At 40.3% G+C, this 13,690-nt stretch overlaps 1 protein-coding gene and 1 long non-coding RNA gene across 2 annotated transcripts; one reads left to right on the top strand and one right to left on the bottom strand.

Annotated features, from left to right (window-relative positions):
* Positions 1-1,267: 1,267 nt before the first annotated feature.
* Positions 1,268-9,546, top strand: LOC119907508. The gene is made up of 3 exons (XR_005445115.1): positions 1,268-1,509; positions 3,105-3,187; positions 9,485-9,546. It is a non-coding gene; the product is annotated as an uncharacterized LOC119907508 (long non-coding RNA).
* Positions 7,037-12,414, bottom strand: sla1a (Src like adaptor 1a). Its single transcript, XM_038725273.1, has 8 exons — positions 12,250-12,414; positions 11,671-11,751; positions 11,217-11,316; positions 10,913-10,999; positions 10,547-10,650; positions 9,505-9,636; positions 8,949-9,078; positions 7,037-8,413 (listed from the first exon to the last, which is right to left on the bottom strand). The coding sequence occupies exons 2-8, from the start codon at positions 11,741-11,743 to the stop codon at positions 8,218-8,220; spliced, it is 822 nt and encodes a 273-aa protein (XP_038581201.1). The 5' UTR covers positions 11,744-11,751; positions 12,250-12,414; the 3' UTR covers positions 7,037-8,217.
* Between the last annotated feature and the right edge of the window lie 1,276 nt (positions 12,415-13,690).

Consider the following 13,690-nt stretch of genomic DNA (forward strand, 5'->3'; position numbering starts at 1 on the left):
ATACACAGGACACAGCTATTGTGTCATGAGGTGGGCCTGAAATGATAATGAATTGCAACTGAAAAGATCAGACTGAATGTTCAGCAAGTGATCCTGAGGTTTTAAATCCAGCGGATTTATTGTTACCATGGAAACAAGACAGATGTCTTTAACAGCTGATTGTTGTTATTTCCCCTTGAACTTTCTGCTCTTTCGTTGCTTTGTAGTACTTGAATTCATGACGTGGGCCTAATGCTGAAGCAAGTGGAGATACCACCGTCATCTACACTTGCTTTAGCATTAGGATAGAAATAGGAAGGAGTAGTACAAAATTTTGGGAAATATGTTCTTTCTCTTCCTGAGTTAGAAGATTGATGCCACTCCCCTATCTGTCAGTGACCTGTCAGAGAGCATGACCAGAGTCAGTAACGTAGACATCTGCTTCTGATAAAAAGATAAAAAAGACATCAGTATTTTAGACATGAGCGTCTACAGTACGTGTGTGAGAGAAAGGGATTAGGTGTCCCTGGCAGCAGACCAGGACATCTCTTGAGCACAAGCTCATATATCATGTTGTGTGAAAACATTCTAATACAAAAATGCATGATGGTCAAACAAGTTCCTGTAAAAGTTTACTTTTGAGAGAGATTTTACCCCACAGTGCTGTTTTTTCACTTTGACCACTGACGTGTGAAAACAAGAGGAAGTGATGTGAACTGCTGACTGTCAGTTTGGGACACTGTGCTTTCATCTCGTATTTAGTAAAGGTCAGTGGCGTGTTCTCCCAGAAGCCAAGGGAAGCCTGGCTTCCCCTGTTTTTATCAGACTCTATTTATCATTTCAATAAAAACACAATGTCTATAGTTTCGAGAAAGTTGTTGCGTTCATCTCTTCCCCATTTCTCACTATCTTATAATAAGTGAAACAGCGCCCATCTAAATGCTCCGCGTTGGATGTGTGGTGAAACACTATATTGCACCACCGTAGACTGGCCTTCAGTCTGACTCATAGGGCCTTTCTCAATCTGTGTTTTTGTCTGTACTTGTGTTCTTGTGAAACGTCATCTTTTGTGGCCCAAGTACTGTCCCAATACACAAATTTGCATTTTGGCAAGAACGATTAAAAATCCCGGAAGTGTTCATGACACGCCCATTTTACAGAGGATGCATCGGTTGGTAACTTGTGTGAACTTGACGGCAGAGATATCCCTAAATTTTTTCATCACAAAATCCACTTCTGAGAAGGTTTTAGGCGAGAAATCAACTGTGTAGATGGCGAGCTTGTTTTACTAAAAATGATGGCGAATCGAAAATGTGCTCAATCGTTTTCGGAGTTGTGACGCTCCTCAACCGTCAGCGGGGGGAGCTAGTGAACCAGCGCGCGGGGGGGAAGCTAACGAGCTGGCCTGCCAGTCAGCTCACAGAGCCCTCAGACACGCAGACCACTGCAGAGTCCAGCAACAACAGCAGAGTAAAGACCTAAAGCTGTATGATGGTTGTTATTCCTGTTAAAACCTACAATAAACCCGAGGTGAGCTTTTTGTTTTGGGGGATGAAGCCTGGCTGTTATAATAATTAGAGCAATGCAGGCGGCCTCTATGCTGGGGTTATTGCGCAATACCAGCAAGAACGCATTGTCTCAAACTGTCAGCAGCGTTTTGTGTGCTCGTGACATTGCAAGTTCATTCTTCCATGCATGCCTAGCAACAACGTTCTCCCCAAGAACACAAGTCCGTTCTTTGCATTCTTGGTTTTGAGAAACGCCCATAGACTGTATGCGAGGAGGCCAGGCAGAGTTGGCATCCCTTTGTAAAAAAAATAAAATAAAAAATAAATCATTAACCAGTCAGATGAGGCCGCTGTCATAACGGCCCTGCACTGCCTAACTGTGATTAGTCAGGATGATGCCAAGGGAAGCCAGCCGCTGTCTGGCTTCACGCCAATCAAATCACAGCATGCGATCAACGTCATTCAGATGAAATAACGTGAGTTGTTAGCAACTTTAGCTGGTACAGTTGTGGAGGGTGGAGATTTGGAGTATTTAGTTATTATAAATAGTTCTACTAAATTACCACTACAGCAGCAATTTAAGATTAAATCTGACGGAAGACCAACGCCAAAACTGGAGCTGGGCGTGGAGAGAAAAAAGGGGTTTTGGACGTTCAATGAGGAAAACTAGATCCTTACAGTGTGGCTAGCTAGTAGTAGCGCCAAACTTCAACTGACTCTGTTGTTGCGGAGGACGAAAAGCCAGTGGGAAATTCTATAACTTGGTTATTGACCACTTCTCCACCATGACAGACAGGAGAAATGTCACCTCCTTCTCTCTCTGAACTTAATTGAATTGCAGCTATTTGTGCGATTTTTAATGTGGTTATATTGTGTTTTGCTTTGCTTCCCTGGATTTAGCTGTGAATGAATTGTCAGTTGAAGTAACCGTATTGTTTTTACTGGGGTTAGATAATGAGAACCACAGACAGCACAACATTTGGCCAAGCATTAAGAAGTATCTAGGCCTATTTGATACATGCACCACTGCTACTGTGCAAATGTATTCAATCGTCTTCTGATTGAGCTTGTGAATGCTTCTTTTATTCTTAACCTGCACCATAAGCAGCGGGATATGAATGCTATTTGGGGTGAGAGAGAGTGACTGAGTGAGTGAGTGAGAGAGAAAGCGAGCGTATGTCTCTTCCCTTGATAACAGTGCGCATCTTTAAAGTTTGTAAAATTATACCCTGCACTGTAATAGCACAATGCATTAGATAATTTCCCTCCAAAAAGAACATCCCCTCTCACTTGGCTTCCCCAAAAATGTACCCCACCCCACTCCACTGGTAAAGGTAATCTGTGCTTTTAAAGGATAAAACACAAAGTGTTTTTGAAGCATTTTAATGTCCAGTCTGAGAAGTCACAAGAAAAATGAATGCTTCAGTAATAGTGAGCCACTAGTTTAGCCGACCTGGTTACATCAATCACATATTATTTTTTCCGTCTTAGTGACACATCCATGTTATGCCCACAGTTTTACCTGGTGCCCATCCGTCTTTATTGCCCTCTTTTTCTCTTTGATTTAACTGACTACAAAGTGCTTCAGACTCATTCCTCACGCTAATATGTTTGCAGCTGTCATCCTGCTCGTCATTCCCCAGAGACAAATGCGGTTCAGCAGGAGCTGAGGGCAGTGGAAAGAACATGCCTACTGCCAGGTAAGACGGCAAATGCACATGCACACATGAGGAATAATTTACAGGTATTAAAATGATTCAGCTTTGGATTCTTACCACATGCCTCTTGCCAAATCAGTCAAATTTAACAAGACTTTTTTTATGAGACACTGGAAGGGGTATATATACATATATTAAGTCACCAACTGGGCTTATTTAGGTTTACCAGCAATTGAATTTCTAATTTGAAAGTGTGTGAACAGTGCATGTGTTAATAATTTGTTAGAAGCCACGTGGCAATCTCTTTGAAAATCTCCTCATGGAAAGTGAACTTCTCTCCAGGAAGAGCTCTCCGCCTCTCATGTTTGCTTGTAGCGAAGCAGCAGGGAGGATGCTCTGAGCTCTAACTCTGCTGGCGGTTGAATGACAGCGGAGCCAGGTTGTTCCTTTTTCTCCAAATATCTGTCCTTCAACTGCTTCCCAGAAAAACTCATTTATGCCTCTGCCTGACTGAGGTTTTCCAGATCCAAACGGTTGTTTTCTTTGAAAAATATTACCTCAGCTTCTGCCCATTCAAACAGGCTTCTCAGCACTTCATTAAGGTGTTAAAATGTTCCTGTATTGTTCAACTTTATTATGGCGTTAGTTTACTCTCAATGGAAAATGCCACAAACACCTAACTATTAACAAGATCACTCAAGTCCAGCTAATAAAGCAGAAAAGTAAACGTTTCCTTATGCAATGGTCATTGTATAAACCTGTCCATAAACACACAAAGCATGGCCCTGCATACTCCAGCTACTGTTGTGGAGCAATTGTCACTATGTTTTCCTTGCCTATTTTTACTGTGCACTTTTGTTTTATATGACAGAATATTAAAAAATGACTTTATGAGCACAGTGAACGTCACTGCTTTATTCTGCAGTATTGTTTAGTTGAAATGGCTTAAGGAATGATAGCAGAGATTCTCAGCAGGTCACATAAGAACACTCCATTCCCTGGCAAAGATATGGATATTTGGAGCTATTTGGAGTTTTTTTGTTTGTTTTCCCCTTGCTGTCTGGGCAGCCCTGGATATGGTTGTGTTTATTGGCTAAGGCCCTTAGTTCAACAGTTAAGGACATGTTCCATGTGCTGTTTCTAAAGCGAACAATCTGTGTTGTTGTCACTGTCCTTTTGAAGGAAGTCATTTTACATGTTTGGTGAAAAATTGTTTGATTTTTTCAGGGTAATTATACCATTAATTGTAATTTTGGCACTAGTGGATGATTTCTCTGTTACCCAATAATAATAATTTTTTTTAAATCTGCAGCTGCCATATTTGCGTCTACATTGGGGCTACAGCGAGATGCAAATCTAGACTCGTTTCTATTCTCTACTAGGAGGAAGTGGTTACTGTTAAAGTTAAAGTAGAACACTTGTTACACCAAATTAAGTTGAATGTAAAATAGCTCTTAGTGTGAGGTTTTCTGACTGGAAATTAACACCCACACTAAATGTTTCCACAAAGGAAAAAAAAGCTGATATGAACTCATATTTTATATTCGAGCCGGGCCGGAAACCCTACAAAAGAAAAGTTGCTCTTCAAGATGATCTCATGTGATGAAGGCAACTATATGGATAAGCAAAACAGCAGTTTTAATTAATGAGGGTGAATGTACAGAACTCGTTTTTGATTGAACAAAGCAAACAATTTACAGGATTTTTTTTCATCCAGTGCCGAAATGGTGAAGTCAGAGGTTTGGACAGCTGGGCCTCAGGGTAGAGGGCAGGATGTGGCGAGATTAGAAGAACCTGATTAACAGAAAACAGGCTGGAGCAAGAGGAATCTCCTTGCATCTCTTAATTTCCTTCACTTATCCCCTTTTTCTCTCCATGCCTTGATCCCATTCCTACAGAAAAATACATGGACGTGCCACAGCTCTACTTCCTCTTGTTATCATTCGGGGGGGGGGGGGGGGTTCCTTGGTGCTTACATCCACTGTAACATCAAACAAAATTTAGATGGAGAGCAAGGGACTCAACTTAGGATCTCTTTTGTTTCATCATAAAGGCATTTTGAACCTGGGGTTTTCTCATAAGACAACATGCACCATACGGGTGTCTGGGTTTTTTTTTTGCTGTAATTCTTCGGTTCTTCATCCCACGGAGAGCCTTTGTTTTCCCTGTGTACACACACAGATGTGTGATGATTGGCAGGGTGAAGGAGTATTGTCTTTCCTATCTGCATTGGTATTACAGTAAATGCTCACATGACTTCAGGGAAGAGCTGTTTTTTTGCTGAATGTTCAGTGATGTGAATATGGATGAATAGATCGGTCGGAGGGAGAGGTACGTTTATTTTGAGTGTATAAATGGCCTTTGGTGAAAGTGTTTTCCAGAACTTTGCCTTCATTCTGATTCAGAGATCACAAACTTCACCCTTTACAACTCCCCCCTCCCCCCTTTTCACCATAGATGTATAGCATATCTGACTAAATCTGCTAAAAATTTATTATATAGTCATCAATCAACTGCACATTTACTCAGGGCATGATCTTCCATTGCTTTCAGCTCTAGTTCTGGTCTAGACTGCTTTCACATGGTGTGGAGAGGCAGCCTGATGTGAGGAGTGACTAATGCTGACTGGACAGCAGTCTGCATGGTGCAGCAGTAGGCTACCAGATGTGTGTGTGTGTGTCTGCATCACTGATTGTTCCACTCAACACACAGACACACACACCCCTTGACGTCTCCCAATTGGTTACTTGCAGGTATTTAACGAGACTTTAAAACTGGGAAACACAAGCATTTGATCCTACTTTTTAACCGGGAAGAAAGTGCTGACCCCGTCGTACAGTCCCACACATTTGGCTCATGAATTTAATGGAAACCAATAAATTAGATTGGCAGAGTTGCCTTTGGGGGTGTGCAACAACTTCCTGAAACTTAGAAGACTGAAGGTCTGAATGCATTTTCTGTACATTCTTCCAGGCAGGCAAGTGAACCCAGCAGCCATGAAGTCTCACATCCACTGATCCACTGGCATTGATGAAAATGTCACAGGTTGTTTAAACAAGCTCCTCCCAAATCTTTCTTAGAGTGTGACTCCTTAATATAACTTGAGATCTCTCATTACAGATTGCATGCCTATGAGGTGTGAGCAGAGGGACTATCATTTCTTAGTCTACTGTTTCCTTTGAAGGGTTAGGGTTAGGGTTATTTTTCGTATTCCTCACCCAGGCAATCCTCTTGCGACCCCATACTTTTATTTTTCATGTTTAATAACCACTTGTGTGGCTCCCAACCCCCGCTGTTTTAAACTTTAAAGAGAGCTCTCATGTTTCAACAGTAATATCATGTAGTTAGCTTGAACTTTTCCTCACTCCTTCTGCTCACATTCTTGTACATATTTATAATGCTTTACCTTCTGACTCAAGATGCACAGCAGGGAGCAGAAAGCTGTAGATAACGACACAGGCTGTTGTCTTTATTTAAACCCAACTTTCACCGACAGTCTGCTCTTTGGTGTTAGTGGTCAAAATGTTTTGGTCAAGCTCTTAAATACAGAAGAAGTTGCACAAATATAAACAGGTTAGAGGGAAGTTTGGTTTATGGTTCTTGCACAATTAACCATTCTGTAGCTGCTCCTTTATTAAAGATAGGCTCTTATTTATCATCTTCTTAAATAGCAGTTGTTGAACCGGCCGGTCATACGGCAAACGTGTGAAAATTAGTGAGACCATCCCACTGGCAAGACTAGCCGCAGCTCAACAGAGGAAGTTCAACAAATATCAACAATTTGGCTGGATGTTTGCGAGGAGTGTAGTCACTCTAGCTTTTAACCCTGGATTCCGTTCAAAGAACACAAAAGGTTTCCAAATGCTTAAAATCACTGACACGGGCAAAGTGAACAATACTAGATCATGACCTTTTATTCATATTTCAGAGATCTTGTAGCACTGTATTTGCCCAAGTACCTGAATGGACAATACAGCCATTGTGCACAAATGATAATCTTGGCTTCAGTACTCAAATATATGTATAATATAAATAAAGATTACAGAATTGTCACAGTGGCTTGTTTCTGTACAGTCTTATCTTAGTGAATTATCTGTGTATCCATCAATGAAGTGTATCATTTTCGAAATGATTACTTCTTCTACTTCCTCAACCCCAAATATTTAATACTGAAAGCGGCTCTGATCAACATTTCTATATTAACAATGGATGAAATGACTATCACCTATCCCCCAACTCTGCAGTTCCTGTTAGCTCTATGAAGCATTTTAGCATCTTTAATCCAATTTTTTACAGCTTTACTGTTCTGCATAACAGCAGGCAGCTGTTTTTAATGAAAAGGCTCTGATAAAACCACAGAAAGTTTGCAACTTGCTGGTAAACAAAGTGGAGCATTAAGCGGTTAAAGAGACAGATATTTCCCTTATGAGTTGGTAGAGAGCAAAACAGAGCTTAAAGGAGAGTTTGGACTTAAAAGGTAGACACAAACACGACTTCAAATTATTGCTGATGTTGCTCCGTATCTGCTGGATTTGCCACTGTTTGCTAACACGTTTCCATAGCAACTTAATGAGGTAAAAATATTTCAAAGTTGCAACAAAAGAAAATATGATGTTGTTTAAGTTGGTGTCAAAATATAACAATTTTAACATACAACATTTATTAAGAACAAAGGAAAATAGTTTGAAAATCATTAATAAACATATATTACCCAACAATACCCATAGCATTCAAATACTATCATAATGCCTGGTTGTTCATTTTTCCAGCTCATGTGCAGAATACACACCACAATTCAATTGCACCATTGTCCAGTTCATCTCCATATAGTCCTGTCTCATCTTATCAGTTGAGTCAACGTGGTCATGCAATTTGCGTTATTGTTAAAGTACTTCAAAGTGCTCGCATTAGAAACTATAATACACTTCGTTGTTTGTTTTGTATATTTAACACAATTGCCGGTTCAGTGCAGCCCACTGCCGACATCAGAAATGTGGTGGATTTCAGAGAAGGATGCCCTCTACTGCCCTTCACTTGAAGGTATTCCAGTCTTTTAAACCTCACTACTGTCTCTAGAAGTCATCATCTAAGTCAAAGTTTGTGAGGCGTCTTTCAGGGAAACCATAAACAGATTTACTCTTCTTCTTCCTGCTCTCTGCTCCCGTGTGTGCAGCGTCTTCAGAAAAGGACAGGTAGGCGGCCATGCTGTTCCTGACGCCATAGCTCACCATGTTGTCACTTTCCAACGCTGTGCTGACCAGCTGTCTCCTTTTAAGGGAGGAGATGAAAAAATAAATCAGAACAGAGCATCTTAGTGTTGGTACTTTAGTCTTTTGTGAAAAAAAGTACAGTATAATTGCCTCCTAGATTGTAAGAGATTACTTAAAAGTCCACCAGGGATTTGCTTGACTATCTATACTCAATAACAAGTAGTTAAGTATTTTAATGGCCAATCAAAATAAAATCAGCAACTATTTTGATAATAGCAAAATTGTTTTAGACAATTTTCATGAGAAAATGCCAAACATATTGGATTTTAGTTTGAGGATTGGCAGCTTTCCTTTGTCATGCATTATAGTAAAAGTAATATATTTTGACTGTTAGTCAGATAAAACGTTTGACTCTGGGAAATGAGAGTGTAAAAGGTCACTATTTTCCAACGTTTTATACACAAAACAAATAATCAGCAGATTAATTGGAAAAATGATTGTTAGCTGCAGCACTAATCTATATTCTTGCATCTGATCTTTGCTATTTGGACATCCAGTACAAGACCAGAGATCAGATGAAGCCTCTGTTTTACCTGTCTACTTTCCTCCAGTCAAAGTTGTGTCGCATGACAACAGGTGGTGCTCCAGAATTTACATCTGGTGGCGGCGGTGTGCCTGACAGACAGGGGGTGGTTAATGCACAACACAGGCCATCTGCAAAGTCTGCAAAGTCAAGGATAGGGGAAGTAAAATACCGCTCAGAAGCTTACAAACAAACACAGTAAAAATGTTATGTTGCATACTTTGCATTAACCGCTCTCATACTCTACTGATCAGGCAGCAGCTATTACAGCATATAACGCCAACCCTTCTCTCACAGTGTACGCACCAGTGGTCAATATCAAGCATGCATGTTGTATCTCATTTCCTGTTTTGTTCCAAAAATGTTCTATTAGACCAGGAAATATATATCCACCAATGATAACACTTCTATCTTAAGAACACAATGTATTATTTGATTGTAAATGCGTTTCCATGGTGTATGGCTCTACATGTCATGATGTTTGTTTCCTTCCTTTTTGTTTGTTTTTAGACCCAAGTGTTTCTGTTCATTCTGTTATGTCTGTAGGTTTTCGTGCATCTACCCACCAGAGTAGTGGTTGATCATATCTTCAAGGCACTGGAAAGTGAGGCGAGGAGAGATGTAGTACCAGCTGTTGTCCAGTCTGAAGATACGATAGTGCTTTATGATCCTGTGCTTCACTGAGAGCGAATACAGACCTGAGGATACATACCGACAAGATACTTTCAGTCAGTAAGCACACAATGGTGTCTGGTCTCTGTATTGTTACCCAAGAACACGAAAAACCACTGACCAAATCATACTGATGTTGTGGGAAAATGGGTAATCTTTCTGTTCATCTCCTCTCTTGCGTAATCATCGTACATTTTCGTATCATGAGTAAAGAGAAGTTTCAGAACAAACAATGAACACAGAGAATATGTCAGGCGGGAATCCGCTTACATGTAATTCCACTAATACATGTCCTCTAAGAAAGGGTTTTGGGACATTTTGGGTAATCTCAATATTGTCTTTGGGAGCAGTTACTCCATGAAGTCCTGGTGCCCGGCCAAGATATAGTCAGATTAAACAAACAAGATATGACGTGTTAACTGGCGATCTTTAGAGGTGTTGGTAGGCAGATTGTGTTTCCTTTGGACAGCGTAGCTGTTTCCTATTTCTGTCTTTGTGCAAAGCTAAGATAATAGACTGCCAGCTGTAGCTTTTATATTTAAATAATGCCATAAAGTTATATTTATTCCATTCCAAATCCCCAATTCCTTTCATTTCTAATCTCTCTTCTAGGAATTCTTGTTTTCAGGTGGAAACATCAGTGAAAACCATTTCCTTGTCAGTATTGGACTCAAGATGCAGGTCGTTCTTGTCTTTCTCTCTTCTTCAACTAGACCCCTCTTGTTCATGCTTTGGATCTGACTAGCTCTCGCCTTAGCTTATCTTTTACTCCCCTGCTCTTGTCTTAACATCAACCTGACCTAATCTCGGCACATGCTTCCTTGTTGACAAGGATTTAATTACCTATGCAGACACTCTGTACTCACTTTTACAGAAGGCCCCAGTCAAACCAAATTAAAAGAGCTGATTGCAGACTGTTGCAGCAAATGTACTCACCTCTCTCCCTGCTGCTCTCCCGCACCAGGAAGGAGCCCACTCTGTTCACAGGTAGTAAGAGCAGCTCCTCGGCCTTCTGCCTCTCCACCCCCTCAAACAGCCACCTGACCCAACGAAAAACATCAGATCTCATTAGATACTTGCTGCATTTTAAACCTTTCATACCATTCATATTAAAGACATGACACTGAAATCAACACATGACTAATTTTGTGTGTTACTTACATATCCTGTTACCTCCCTAAAGAGATATCATAGAGTGGAAAAAGATGCATTTGATATTTTTTGCCCTTATCAATTTAAAGCAAGTTCACCCAGACCTACTAGGCAGATTCTAGATGATAGTGTGGGTATAATTTTACTTACCCATGGTACACTTTGGCCACATGGCTGTTGGGTATGTAGTTCTCATTTCCTGTTTGAATAGAGCGGACTCTCCACCAGTAAGCCTCCCTGACAACCATAAAGAGGCAAAGAGGAATCAAACACTGACCTTTTTGTGCAAGCACTTCTCTATATTTCAAACTAAAAGCATCAAGTTGCAAAACAAAAACTTAACCATGACAAACAAATGTCCTCCTAGCTATATGAGATCTTTTGTCTACAAAATGTGTGTCTGGATCGGAAAACTTCATTGATTTTAATCAAGTATGCAAAAATATGATCGTACTGAGCGATAACTCTGAGCTTCTCCCCCATCCTGTAAATGGGCTCGCTGATTTCACGAGACGGGTAGTCCTGAAGCACCACCACAATGTCGTCTTCCAAACCTGCCGAGAACAATATTTACTGCGTTTACAAACAGCCAAATGCTGACACACAGACATCATGATTTTGGAAAAGTCCAGCGACGTCTCAGACCAAATGTGTAGCTTACTATATCATAATATCTCTGATAACGTCAGACTGTTAACATAGCTGTGTGTATTGTTACATACAAATAAATTATTTCTGGCAATTAGTATGCTTCAGTGTTTTTTGCAGGCTCCATGCAAAAAATGTTATCAGTGAAAATATCACACTTTTTACTGTACAAAGATGATGATTGCTGTGACTGACAGTAGTCACTATGCGTGCTCCAAAAATACTTTAGTTACAGAACAAGTGATGTTAAAAATGTTTACCTTTTTGAGAGCTGTCATGGTTGTCCGTGTTGACCTTGACTCTGGCACTCGCAGCTCGCATCATATTCCCCATCGTCCAGTCTGAAGTCAGGGCAGAGAGACAGATTGTGATACTGTGAATGTACTCCTCCCATTTTTCCACTTATGTACTTATCTGTATTTTTTTATACCACTAAACTTCTCTCTACTGCTGCACCACGAAGGTTGTAACTTCCTATGAGCTGATCATTGAACAACAACTGACTGATTCTGTACAGAATGGGGAAGCTGAGACTAGATGCTGTCATACTCAGTTTTCCATTGCAGCCCTGTGTACTAACCACTGACGTTTATTAATTATATTGTATTAATAAATTGCAAAATCCTGTTCCCAAATTGCAATGTTATATTACATTATTTACATTATGATTAATCAAAAACACATGCGTTTGAACACATCCTGCCCATGTCACACTTATTCTTTACTTACATCACACAGTGTTCAGTTGACGGGTGGGGAGAAATAACATTGCCACTGATACAGAAACTATGAGTAGTACGTAGCAGAACCAACTGATGTGCTAAAATGTAGACGCATACCTGTAGGACTTGTAGCTCGCCTGCTGTGATGGCCTCAAGTGTGCTGAGAGAGATGACTGCCCAAACAAGACATGGTGGCAGCAGCAGAGTCTGGCACTAGAGAAGTACCATGTTCACAAGGGCTTACTGCTATGACCTGTCATGGAGTGTGGCGACAGTGCTGTATCTGACTGCAAACTCACTTCCTGTAATGAAATGAGGAAGAGGACCAGAAAATGCGTTGTTGAGACATACAGAACAGATTGTGAAGGAAGAGGTTACAAAGCACCCCTCTCGATGTAGTTATTTAGTGTAACTGAAAGCACTATTGTGTTTTTTTGTTGATATTTATAATTCATGTAGATGTTTAGATGTCTAGACTGCAACAAAATGATTGCAAATCAAGATTACTCTGAAATAAAAATAATCATTAGTTGGAGCTCTACAATCAATTAAAATCAAAATATTAGCACATTGTTACCTATTGTCACTGCAATATATACGTTAAAGCATCAGTATTCAGAGACCTCATTGGTCACTTGAGAACTTCACACCTTAATGTGGCTGCATTAAGGTGTGAAGCATTAAAACCGTTTGAGTTAGACAGTAAACAGAACTGAATTTCTCTTCCTTAATGGCCATCAGAAATAAAGGCAAGACAAAACACTTCAAACATGGTTCATATGGTTTACATATAATAATATATGTTTTGTGACCACTGTGGTTATCTGTATAGTCATGGCATCACAAATAGCACCATAGTTATATTTCTGCTAAAGCAGAAACAAAAAATCTGCTCAACTGTACTTAGTAATCATATATAGCTGCAGAAGAGCTTTCCCTTGCATTGCAGAAAGACAAGAGGGCAGAGTTAGAAAAACTTAAAATCTAAAGATATTTTTGCTCTGTACATGATAGACACAGAAACATGAAAATCATGTAGTGAATCTCTCATGAATCTATATATATCTGCAGAGGGGAAACTGTAAGTGGAAACCATCCAATTTCAGATCTGTGACCTTCTGAGAGAACGCATCCCAGTCTGGATGGCATTAATATATTTATATGTTCATGCTCTGTGTGGGGCGGTGCGGTGGTGCAGTGGTTAGCCTCACAGTAAGAAGGTCTTGGGTTCAAACCCCTTTCTGTGTGCATGTTCTCCCCATGTCTGCATGGGTTCTCTCCGGGTGCTCCGGCTTCCTCCCACCATCCAAAGACATGCGGACTAGGTTGATTGGTGACCCTAAATTGTCCTTAGGTGTGACTGAGCATGTGTGGTTGTTTGTCTATGTGTGGCTCTCTGATGGACTGGCGACCTGTCCAGTGTGTACCTCGCCTTGTCTGTTTTTTTTCCTATTAGTTCTCTTAAAGGCAGGAAACTATATAATCCCCACTTATTTAGCACCTCAATATTGTTGTTTTTATTTAAATCACAGTATTTTTGCACAAACAGCTAGAGCTA

The sequence above is a fragment of the Micropterus salmoides genome, unplaced genomic scaffold (genome assembly GCF_014851395.1).
Source record: "Micropterus salmoides isolate LMB-PRFRI ecotype aquatic unplaced genomic scaffold, ASM1485139v1 Ms_hic_scaffold_17, whole genome shotgun sequence".
NCBI lineage: Eukaryota > Metazoa > Chordata > Actinopteri > Centrarchiformes > Centrarchidae > Micropterus > Micropterus salmoides.